This window comes from Lycium ferocissimum, chromosome 10 (assembly GCF_029784015.1).
Source record: "Lycium ferocissimum isolate CSIRO_LF1 chromosome 10, AGI_CSIRO_Lferr_CH_V1, whole genome shotgun sequence".
NCBI lineage: Eukaryota > Viridiplantae > Streptophyta > Magnoliopsida > Solanales > Solanaceae > Lycium > Lycium ferocissimum.
In genome coordinates, this window is record NC_081351.1 from 55,450,954 (window position 1) to 55,463,862 (window position 12,909).

Consider the following 12,909-nt stretch of genomic DNA (forward strand, 5'->3'; position numbering starts at 1 on the left):
TAATACAACAATAACAAAGACAAAAAAGATCAATATTAAATAAAGTATTTCCGAAAGTTACGTCAACTTTTCTTACCTAACAAAAGCAATTAACCCTCTACATAAATATATAAAATAAGTAATTTATATGTCACTTTTACCCCTAAATTTCATCCATTATCCTATTTTTGCCCCTTGGGTGAATAGGATTACAATTTCAAGAATATCATGTTAAACAAGATAAAAAGATTCACCTAATCAACTCTTCAGTATATTTCCTATCCCAATTTTGTTTATTTTTACCATAACCCCTCACTTAAATTATTTTTATTTCCTTATATATTCACACACACAATATATATAACCAATAAAAGCTAATATATTTATAATAAAAACCAAAGAAAAATTGCCTTTCTTTAGCCATCAGTTTCTTCAATTTGTTGATCTACTTTGTCTGAAATGTGTAGCTGTTGATCTTTGTTCTTGAAAAGCTCATTTGGGTCACTGATGAGTGGCTCATGGCTTAAGAATATCTTTAGGAAAATTCCAGAAAGGTAAAGTTGGAATTTTTCTAAAATGGGGTTTTCTTGAAAAGGTGAAATCTTGATTCTATATATAGAATTTTGTGAAGTGGGGTTGTTTTTGATTTGTGTGGATTTGATTATGGGTGGGTGTTTTCCTTGTTTTGGATCATCAAACAAGGAAAGTGGAAATGGTGTTAAAGAAGTGGTAAAAAAAGAGTCTTTCAAGGATGGTTCTGCTGCTCAATCTATACATTTGAGCAAAGTTAATTCAGGTGTGTACTTACTGTTCTTTCTCAATTTTATATTTTTTTGTTTTTGTTTCTGTTTCTTTTGGTTATGTTGAATTTTAGTTTTTTAAGTCCTATTTTGAGTGTTATAGACTTGATCTGAGTTTTTCTGATGTTGTGTGTGGTATTTTAGCAAGGGTTGTTACAGATTTGACTGGCTCTTCATGAAAAGAATTTGCTTCTTTTTATATGGTTTTTTCTTGTTTATTCTTTGGTAATGCTGATGTGCATTTGAGAGATCTGTCACTTGTTCTAATTGTTTAAAAATTCGTTTGTTCTATTAAATTGTTTGAATTAGTCAGAAGCATCGGTGTACTACGAGAAAATAGATTCTAATATACACATTCAACTGGAAAAGGAGTCATTTTGCTCCCTTTTTTGCTGTTGGGAAGAGGGAGGGTGGGGGGTTGAAAGGGCTTTCAAGTTGGAGAATTTTGGAAATACTAATTGGGAGGAGAAGCAGTTCAGTCTTAAACCCCTATCAACAATAAGGAATATGTCTGTGTGGGAATTTGGATTCTTGTAACAAAGCTCGGTGGGACTCTTATGATTAATGCAGTATAACGCTCATACTGCTGTAACTTATAAAAGAAATGCTCTTATTGCAGTTAAAAATGTTAATGGATCATTTTGCAACTTGACTTGTTTCTTTTTCTTCTTTGTTGGTGTTGGCTTGATGTTTATTTCTTATATACAGATAAATCAAAGTCCCGTGGAAGTCATGATCCTAAGAAAGATCCGGCCATTCCAAAAGATGGACCAACAGCACATATTGCTGCGCAGACATTCACATTTCGTGAGCTTGCTGCTGCAACGAAGAATTTTAGGCCAGAGTGTTTGCTTGGTGAAGGTGGGTTTGGACGTGTTTACAAAGGTCGGCTGGAAAGCACCGGACAGGTACGTGTAATTCTGTAATGCAGAAGCAAATCATTAGCCATCTCTATGTTAGGTTAGCAAATGTTAGCATATGAAAGAAAAATCAAATGTCAGTAGCTTCAATTCATCAATTGCGCGCTGACTTGCAATTTTACTCTTGGTTGTGTCGGAATGGTCTCTTTGCAGGTGGTTGCTGTTAAACAGCTTGACCGCAATGGTCTTCAAGGGAATAGGGAATTTTTGGTGGAGGTTCTGATGCTTAGCCTACTACATCATTCAAATCTCGTCAACCTGATTGGTTATTGTGCAGATGGGGACCAACGCCTCCTTGTTTACGAGTTTATGCCATTGGGTTCTTTAGAAGATCATTTACATGGTTAGACGATTTACTGCTATTTTTATAGTGATTTGCACAATGCAATTATAATTTGGTTTATCATGAATAGTTATTCACCGACTAGAACCCTGCCCCTTCTCCCTATAAGAAAAGAGCAGCCACAAATATACTAAGCTCCAGCCTTCCACTATTCGTGGGGTCCAGGAAAGGGTCGGACCACATTTCGTCTATTATATATGTAGCCTTACCTTGCATTTCTGCAAGAGGTTGTTTCCACGGCTTGAACCTGTGAGACGACTCTTACTTTTCCACCAAGGCTCCTCTTCTCCCTATATAAAAGGTTAAAGAGAGAGGTGGGGTTTCAAATGAATACAAGATGCCTTGGAATAGGTTAGACCATTCCAGTTCATGTACAGAGCACTTATGAAAGCCTTATATCTGAATATAGGTTTGGGTAACTCTAATATAACTTAGGTAAATGATGAATGCACTAAGCATGATCTGAACATGCTAATGGAGCTTTTGCAGATTAACTGACCAAATCAAAACAGTTGCAATATTCTAAACAAAAGAAATTAGATGAGACATTGCTTGCGTATTTGTGTTTCATTGATGCTTTTTTAAACCGTTTCTTTTGATATCCTTGGTTTTGTGGCACCCCATTCTCTCCTTTTGGGTTTATTCATGGGCATTCCAATGACGGAGTTGTAATATGGATAAAGCTGGTGATTGTGGTTTTACTCAGAAATATGGTTGATGTTGCAATCTTATCCGAGCAAACATTAGAGTATGACAGGAATTACCGATGCAGTTCCAATAAGAGTTCGCTATTCCACCAATGTTCGATACGGTTGGTTACAGGGATGGTTGTCTGCTAAGATGTTGCTTAGGTGATTATCAATAATAGTATGGCGTTTAAACAGCTACGAGCATGATTAGTCTTTACTGTGGGAAGGGAATATTGCCTTTGGTTGAAGAGGTTGTTCTTGATGTGGTGGAAATTATAATGCAAGTTAATGAAATAAACTTAGAAGTTCTGTTTGGCATCCGCCTGCTATAGTAACAAGCATTAGCATGGCAATGGCTGGCGCCAGCATAGTATTCAGAAATTATCTGTTACATATAGTTATTCCTGTCGGTGTTGCCCTCACATTGAAGGGTATTGCATTTCTGAAGTTTTTTTAACTGAATCATCCTATACACAGTGAACTCCATGACCTTTTCACTGTTTTTGCGGTTAGTAGGTGATTTTTTTGGAACGATGGATAAACTATACTCCCTCCAGTTCAAAATAAGTGTCCACTTACAAAATCAAGAAGGAATTAACTTTATTTTTCCGATTTGCCCCTATTTGCTCAATGCCATAAATAAGCAAGAGTCTTATGTAGTTAGTCAAAATACCTATTTTTTTCTAGGAGTTAGTGTTTTCTTAAGGGTGTGAAAACTGGCTAAGTGGTCACTTATTTTGAATCGGAGGGAATATATTATTTTCTATAGAAGTTAAATTATTATTTTTATCGTAAGGATATAGAAGTTTTCTGAGCCAAGGGTTTATCGGAAACAGCCTCTCTACCTCCCAAGGTAGGGGTAAGGTTTGCGTACATTCTACCCTCCCCAGACCCCACTCGTGGGATTTCACTGGGTATGTTGTTGTTGTTGTAGTAAGGATATAGAAGTAAAATTTTGATAACTGGTATCCTGTTAACCATTTGAAAAACTGAATTTACATAAGTGTAAGCAGATACATATAAGATCTGACTCTGCCTTCTAATACCTATAAAAGGACCTTAACGACCTTTGGCCACCATCTTCCCCAGCTCTAGTGCGCGATTGTTCAAGTGAATGCTATGACAATTTGTGCTGAAACATTTTGGGTACTCATCCTTGATAATATATCTGCTACCAGTGCTGGATATTCACTTAGGAACCCAAAGAAAGCATGCAAAGTTATCTCCACAATGTTGTGGGGTTAGGAGACAATGAGAGAGCCAAGGAATTTTAAAGCTAAATGATGGCAGCCTACTTCCACTAGCAAGTCTTTAACACCACTTCTATTTTTATGCAATAGATGAAGAAATAAGGTAATAAACATGGGCTGGCTGGAGTTGATGATTGTATAACTGAGAGAGAAAAGGAGTAATTGATTAAGAAACCTCTTCCCTCCCCCTCCCATTCAAAAAGAAGCATTAGATGCCAAAATCTATAGGAAAAAAGGGTAAAATTTTGTGATTTAACTTTTATATGTAGCAACTTTCTGACATCAGATTTTTTGTTGAATCAGCAAAGGTTTAAGGTAACTGTGTCTGATGTAAACTGTTGTCTATGTAAAAATATTAATCGAGAATTTTCCAAATATATTTTTAATAGACCTCCTAACATGTCATGGTAGTGAAGGTTTGGGTGGAGGTTCCCAGACTTATGTTCTTTGCATACGTTACATGAATGTGTGCATTTAGCCTGTCTAGAGTACAAGACTTGCCTACCCTTTGCTCATTTCTTCTCTCCGTTTGTCCATCTTAGCAAACAGGATTAGGAAATTTCTCTTTTACTAGTGGGAGGCTGTGTATAGCTTTTTCAAGCATTTGGTGCTTAAATCTGATATAGCCACATAATAGAATTAGGCTTTTGAAGATTGATGTCTTCCCAGTGCACTCATCAAGAGAATTGAGCAGAAAATGTCATGGTTTGAGTTCTCCTAAACCAGGGGAGCAAGCACTGTGGTTAAAGACTAAATTCTTTTCCAAATTTGCACATTTATGACTTATGTACGAACCAATGTATAGTGTATCAGACTGTTTTTGTTTGAACATTTAATGCATGTATCTGAACATTCAATGGCTTTTTAGTTCATAATGTCACAATATGCCATACATAGTCCTAACTTAAGGTAAGCAAACAGGAAAGTCTTGGTCACTTTCCTGGATAAATCAAATAAGAGTGTTATGCTGAAACAACAACAACATACCCAATATAATCCCACCAGCTTGGGTCTAGGAGGGTAGAGTGTACTCAGCCCTTACCCCTACCTTAAGATGGTAGAGAGGTTGTTTCTGATAGACCCTCGGCTCAAGATGAGATGAAAAGACAGCATTAATAATTGGCAGTAACAACAACAAAATAATAAGATAACGAAGTGAAAGAAACAATCAGATAGTACTAGGCAACTAAGAATAAGCAAACGTAAAAAGATACTAATACTCCTGGTACAGAAAAGAAAATTGTGTGGCAACCTACTAACCCTCTACCCTGATACTCGATCTCCACACCCTCCTATGAAGGGTCATGTCCTCGGTAAGCTAAAGTTGCGTCATATCCGGCCTAATCACCTCTCCCTGAGACTTCTTTGGCCTATGCCCTACCTTTCACTCTCCTCAGGCCCGCCACGGCCAACCTCTCACACCTCGTCACTGGAGTATCTGCGCATCTCCTCTGCCCGTGTCCGAACCATCGCAACCTCCCTCCCCGCATCTTGTCCACCACGAGGGCCACACCCACCTTGTCCTGAATCATTTCATTCCTAATCTTATCTCTCCTAGTATGCCCACGCATCTATCTCAGCATTCTCATTTCTGCTACCTTCATCTTCTAGACATGAGCTTTCTTAACTGGCCAACATTCCACCCCATACAACATAGCCGGTCTAACCACTCTGTACAACTTGCCTTTGAGTCTTGACGGCACATTCTTATCACAGAAAACGCCGGATGCGAGCCTCTATTTCATCCATTCGGCTCCAATACGATGAGTGACATCTCGTCAATCTCTATTGCCTTGAATAATTGACCCAGGTACTTGAAACTTCCTCCCTTGGGGATGACTTCAGGTATCAAGCCCCTACGCTTCATGAATCACGTCATTAAACTTGCACTCCAAGTATTCTGTCTTAGTCTTGCTTAACTTGAAACCTTTAGACTCCAGAGAGTCTGTCTTCAAACCTCCAGCTTTGTGTTAACACCGCTCCTTGTCTCGTCAAGCAGTACTATGTCATCTGCAAACAACATGTACCATGGCACCTCCCCTTGAATGTGACGCGTCAATGCGTCCATTGCCAAGGCAAATAGAAATAGGCTAAGAGCAGATCCCTTGTGCAAACCTATCACAACTGGAAAGTGTTCCGAGTCACGTTCCACTGTCCTTACACGGGTCTTGACTCCATAATATATGTCCTTAATCACTCTAATATATGCTACAAGAACATCTCTAACTTCCAGACATCTTCATAGAACCTCCTTCGGAACTTTGTCGTAAGCCACCATATTCAAGTCCCTTTTCCTCTCCTATACCGCCAACCTCCTCGCAAGGTGAATGACTTATGTGGTCGATCGCCCCGAGATGAATCTGAACTGGTCCTCGAAAATAGACACATTCCTCCTCATCTCACTTCAACCACTCTCTTCCAAACTCTCATTGTATGGCTCTACACTTATACCCCTATAGTTATTGCAATTTTGTATAATCCCTTGGTCTTGTAAAACAGAATCATCGAACTCCACCTCGGGCATGTTCGATGTTCTGAAATGACATTAAGCAACCGAATAAGCCACTGCAAGCTTGCCTTGCCTGCGTTCTTCCAAAATTTCACCGGGATTTCTCCCGGTCACTCTTCCCCGACTCATCTTACGCATAACCCCCTCCACCTTAACACGCCTACAATACCCAAAATTATAGCGCCTCTTGGGGTGCTCCAAATCACCCAGCACGATGCTCTTGTTCCCCTCTTCGTTCAAGAGCTTATGGAAGTACGTCTGCCATCTTCGAAGAGTAATATGCTACCTAAAAATTAATTCAACCACTTCAATATTGGGGAATACAAAAATACTCAATGCACCAGATACTTGTAAGAGTGTGTGGATAGTATGCTTTCACCCAGATCCTCTGCAACTTTTGGTAATAAGTAAACTTTATTACTTATTAAAAAAAAAAACAAATTCATTAATAATGGAGAATCTTGCGTACACAAGCAATTTACCTAAGGGTATAGAATCTACAACGTAATTTGATTATCTATGAGTCCTGACTAGCATGTGATGTACTCTGCTTGTGATGTAATTCAATTAGAACTTGAATCAGCTATGACCCTTCTGAAATTACAACAACATACTCAGTGTAACCCCACAAGTGGGGTCTGGGGAGGGTGGAGTGCACGCAAACCTTACTTCTACCTTCGTGGGGTAGAGAGATTGTTTCCAATAGATCCTCGGCTCAAGTAAAGCAGGAAAAATCATCAAGATAGCAAGAAAACTAAAGCAAAAGAGACAGCTCGTAATAGAAACCTAAGAACAAGAAATATGTGAATACTAAAATAAGAAATACTAGAAAATGACAGAAATAGTATTGATCCAACAAGAAAGGAAAATACTATTAATCCTATTACTAGCCTTCTATCCTAATCCGCGACCTCCACACCCTCCTGTCTAGGGTCATGTTATTGGTAAGTTGAAGACTAGCCATATCCGACCTGATCACCTCTCCCCAATACTTCTTCGGCCTACCTTTACCTCTCTTCCAGCCCTTCATCACCAGCCTCTCACACCTCCTCACCTGAGTGTCTGTGCCTCTCCTTTGGACATGTCCGAACCATCTGTCTCGCCTCCCGCATCTTGTCTGCCACGGAGGCCACTCCCACCTTGGCCCAACTTTCTTCATTTCTGAGCATATCTCTCCTAGTAAACCAACACATCCATTTCAACATGCTCATTTATGTGACTTTCATCTTCTGGACATGAGAATTCTTGACTGGGCAGCACTCCGCCCCATACAACAGTGTCGATCTAACCACTACTCTGTAAAACTTACCTTTAAGTCTTGGTGGCACCATCTTAGCTCACAGGACACCAGATGCGAGCCTCCATCTCAACCACCCTGCTCCAATACGATGTGTGACATCCTCGTCAATCTCCCCATTACCTTAGATTATAACTCCTAGGTACTTGAAACTCTCTCTTTGGGATGACTTGTGAGTCCAGCCTCACTTCCACGTCAGCATCACTCATCACCGTACTGAACTGCACTCCATGTATTCTGTCTTAATCCTACTCAACCTGAAACCTTTCGACTCCAGGGCTTGTCTCCAAACCTCCAACTTGGCGTTCATCACGCGCCGCGCCGCGCCTCATCGATCAATACAATATCATCTGCAAATAACATGCACCGTGGCACCTGTCCTTGAATCTGACTCGTCAGTACATCCAATGCCAAGGCGAATAAAAAGGAGCTAGGAGTTGATCCCTGATGCAACTCCCTTTTGACCTTTTAGTCCCAATGAATTCCCCCTTCTTGTAACCTCCAAATCTATTGTATTATCATCTCATATTGTGAATATTCAGGAATGCGAGTCTCAATGTCTCTCCTTACTACTTGTAACTTCAAAACTTATTCCCTTCTATCCCCTCCCTTAAAGATTTTGTTGCCAATGAAGTTTTCCCATCCTTCCTTAATATACCTTATCAACTTTGGCAGTTATGCTTAAACATGGTGGCTCAAATGGACGTCCAAGGGATGTTAGTTAACTCCTTAGATGTGGCGCATGAAAGGAAACCTAAGGAGTTAAAACAAATGGTGGAGAAACTTTAGGGTGTGGCCTAGCAGTCAATGAAATTGGTTGAAAAAAACATGTCTCGGGTTTTCATATCCTCCGGGAGGCAAAAGTACTAAGTGATTTCTTCCTATCTATCCAAGCCTTGGTGGATAGAGTTACCCGGTACCTGCGATGGTGGGAGGTAGCAGGTATCCCGTGGAATTAGTTGAAGTGTGGCGCAAGCTGACCCAAACACCACAGTTGTAAAAAGATGGTGGAATATCATCCATGCTTGCATATGCTGGACAGTGTAGGGAGAGGAATGAAAGATGTTTTGAAGACAAAGTCCGTTCCCCTCAGAAGATCAAGTTCAATTGCATATATGCTTGTAAAAAAGATATGTTAGATGGAGCTGAATTGGATCTTTAATTGATCTAGTCCCATTAAGTTCATAAATGGGATAACTTTTTAGCTTGTTGCTTGTAATACCTGTAAAGAACAAAAAACTCTTAGTGTTGTAGTAACAAACTCTTACATTATTCAAGAAAAATTTCTTCAGAATCCGCAGCCAAAAGGAAGTGTGATATTTTTTAGACCTCCACTCCCTTCTATAATTTTGCTTTTTCGCTGCCACTTCCCTCTATAGATCTTTCTCCTTAATTCCGAATCAACATAATCATTTCCTAGTAGGGCCTTGTAGAAAATTTGGAGATCTTTCACCCGAAGAACACTCACCCCCCCCCCCCCCCCCCCCACCCCCCAAAAAAAAAAAACACACACACACCCACACCCATTTCACTAGATGGTGCGTGAAGCAATGACATAAAGCATGTAGAGATCCTCGACAGAATGCTCTTAATTAATACTTTTGTCCCTCCATTTGATAAGTTTCTCTTTGCGTTATTTCTAGTAAAATTAAATGAAAGTTTCCATTGTCTAAAGTTGAAGCAATCTGTAATGTTTGTTGTTTTGTGTTGTGTTGCTATGCTCTCCTGTAATAGAAACAATGCAAATTATGCAGTGGCACCTAATCCTTCTTTTTGGAGTATATATGCAGATCTCCCACCTGATAAAGAACCATTGGACTGGAATACAAGGATGAAGATTGCAGCTGGTGCAGCGAAGGGTTTAGAATATCTGCATGACAAAGCCAACCCTCCTGTAATATATCGAGACTTAAAATCTTCCAATATACTTCTTGATGAAGGATATCACCCTAAATTATCAGATTTTGGGCTTGCTAAACTGGGCCCTGTTGGCGACAAGACTCATGTGTCTACGCGTGTGATGGGCACATATGGTTACTGTGCTCCTGAATACGCAATGACAGGTCAACTCACATTGAAATCTGATGTGTACAGTTTTGGGGTTGTCTTCCTTGAGCTGATTACAGGCCGCAAGGCAATTGATAACACACGGTCCCATGGGGAGCATAATCTCGTTGCCTGGGTATGTCCTCTCTGCCATTTTATTTGGTCATTATGATGTGCTTCCTCTGTTTCTTATATTTCTTTCACATTGATGTGTAGAAGATCTGTTTTTCCTTCAGTTCAATTTTACACCTTCAAAAGGCAGAAGATTTTTTTTGCCTTTTTCTTATACACTGAGAAATGTTTTTGCAGGCTCGACCACTTTTCAAGGATCGGAGGAAGTTCCCAAAAATGGCAGATCCACTACTGCAAGGGCGTTACCCAATGCGAGGACTTTACCAAGCTTTGGCTGTGGCAGCAATGTGCTTGCAAGAACAAGCATCTACTAGACCTTTAATAGGGGATGTTGTGACAGCTTTAACATATTTAGCCTCTCAAACGTATGACCCTAATGCACAAAGTAACCGTGTTGGTTCATCCACTCCAAGGAGCAGGGAGGATAGACTGCAGTCAGTTGATGGAGTAGATAGTCCTGATGAACATTGCAGTGTTCACCATGGTTCTCCTTCCATCCAGAGGAATTCTCCTGATTCCAGGAAAAGAGATTCCGCCAGGGAATTCAATACTGGGATAGAGTTGAGGAAAATTGCAACTAGTGGTGGATCTGGTCGTAAGTGGGGTTTGGATGAATCAGAACGTCCTGATTCTCAAAAAAACAGCCCAGTCAGTGCAGGTAGAAATCGAGAAACCCCAAGGAACCGGGATCTAGACAGGGAACGTGCAGTTGCTGAAGCAAAGGTATGGGGCGAAAACTGGAGGGACAAAAAGAAGACAAATGCAAGAGGTAGTAGTTTTGATGGGATTAATGATTGATTTGCCCCAAAATATATGTTGCAAGGATTTCTAGGAATATAGATTTTGGTCGTCATGATGCAAACAGGAGGTACTGCAGTTGCATAATCATTGGGTTCTTGGTTTTCCATACTCAGTTTGGAAGTAAGAGTCCTATCCTACTTTCTGTGTTTGCTCATTGAAGGTAATTCATTCATGTTCAATGTAAACTTATTAGATGTTTCAGCTGTTGTGGTTGAAGGAAATACTGTTAAAATGAGAGGGAAAGCAGCTCAATGGTTCAATGTGGGGCTAGAGTTGGGGGATGAATGGTAGCTGCATTGTGACAACGTGTTAATCCTATGTGTTCTAGAGTTTATGGTACAGGAGTCGTGGGGAACATATCTAACTTTCGCTTCTTTATGTGTTCTTTGTATGGAGGAACTTGGTGGATATGGTTTCGGATGTCCCTTGTAATTCCATTGTTTCACCTTGTATTCTGTTGTAGTTCCCATCTGTAAGGATTTCCGAGTCTCGCGTTTTGGCTTTTATAGAAAAGGGGTTTGAGTATCATGCCATGTCTCATGAAATGAACTACTGTATATTTTGGGTCAGCAGCTTTGAGGCTCAAACTGAAATCTCGCTTTTAGAAGGATTTGTTTAATGAGTTCAACATCTCTTATGGGGACCATCCTCATTATATATTGCATTACGAAATCGATTTGCTGAGGTGACTTATGCAAGTTGAACCTGCTGTTAACTCATATTTTGCACCTTCATTTTTTCTTGTCACTAATCAAAAAAATCTTGGTGAAAATATTTAGAAAGAAATTCGTTAAATCGATTCTCACAGTTTGCTGAATGTGAGAATTGGTGGGACACAATGTGGTTGGGGTGTGAAGAGAATGGAAAACATTATTAAGATTAGGAGCGGCATAGTTGCGTGCAGGGCTATTCACGGTTTTGGTTAAAACCAAAACCAAATCGAAAATTTAACCAAACCGAATAAACCGACATTTGATTTGGTTTGGTTTGATTTGGTTTTAAATTTTAAAAACTGATAATATTTGGTTTGGTTATGGTTCTATTAAAAAATAACCAAATAAATAACCGAATTAAACCGATAAATTATATACATAAATTTTATAATTAGTTATATGTATAATATTAGTTTTTCATAAACAATTATAAATATTTTATACCTTTTAATCATTAATTTGATTTTTTTTGGTCTACTTATTTCACATGATTGTTTAAGGCGAATGTTTTTAAGAATATGTCCAAGCCCATGTATTTTAAGTCTTTTAACTCTTTAAGCGTAAACCTACAAACAGAAGCTCACGTTAGAGTCTAATGTCTTTAACTTAAATGTTTAGCCTTTCTTTGTCAGCCATTTGATTTTAGTTTTTTTTTTTTTTTTTTTGAATTTATACCTTTCTTTTTTCTTTTGAATGAGTCCTAAACTTCTAATATTTTTCATATGAAAAGGATAGAGGTTGTAGATTTAGAGGTTCCTATAGAATACTTCAATAACATTAGCATTTGCTACAACTCAAGCACATGGTAATGCGCCTCATACTTCTTCCGTGGGTAATCCTCCTAAAAAAGCATAAAGAAGCACTCCTTGTAGTCGAGACCTTAGCCTTGGGGATAATGATAAAAAAACATCAAGTTGGGATGGGTATTACACAGTTTTTTTAATAAAATGGGAGAATTGAGGGCAAAATGCGAGTGCTGCCCAAAAGTTTGGGGTCATTACACAAAGTTTTTTTATTTCATATATTTTAGGTAGTCTTTATGTTTAATTAATATGTACATTTATAACCACAACTAAAATCTCCTATGCTCTACTTTATTTCCAGGTATGTGTATTAAGATGATAAAAATGGTGTAGCCACTACTAAGTTAGTTTTTAGCTCTATATGTAATAGCTAAGCAACTTTGGATAACTTGAGTACTACACTATTACTAGTAGTAAAAATGTTTCTACGATGTATGTTCCACCTTAAACTATAAATAAAAGTAATCGTTTGAACCAAAATAAAGACATGTCGTTTTCAACTTTTTAATGTTTTACTGATAAGTCTCATGGCTGCTAGTCACAAACCGAGAAATTGAATCAAACCGACAATAACCAAACCAGTGGTTATTATTTTATTTGGTTTGGTTATGATTTTAGAAATTTTAA

General features: G+C 38.8%; 1 protein-coding gene across 1 annotated transcript; it reads left to right on the top strand.

The window, feature by feature from the left end:
• The first annotated feature begins 271 nt into the window (after positions 1-271).
• LOC132034344 (serine/threonine-protein kinase PBL27) lies at positions 272-11,394 on the top strand. Its single transcript, XM_059424664.1, has 5 exons — positions 272-775; positions 1,488-1,687; positions 1,853-2,042; positions 9,578-9,969; positions 10,143-11,394. Exons 1-5 carry the CDS (start codon positions 643-645, stop codon positions 10,761-10,763), a joined length of 1,536 nt encoding a protein of 511 aa, XP_059280647.1. The 5' UTR covers positions 272-642; the 3' UTR covers positions 10,764-11,394.
• Positions 11,395-12,909: the final 1,515 nt, after the last annotated feature.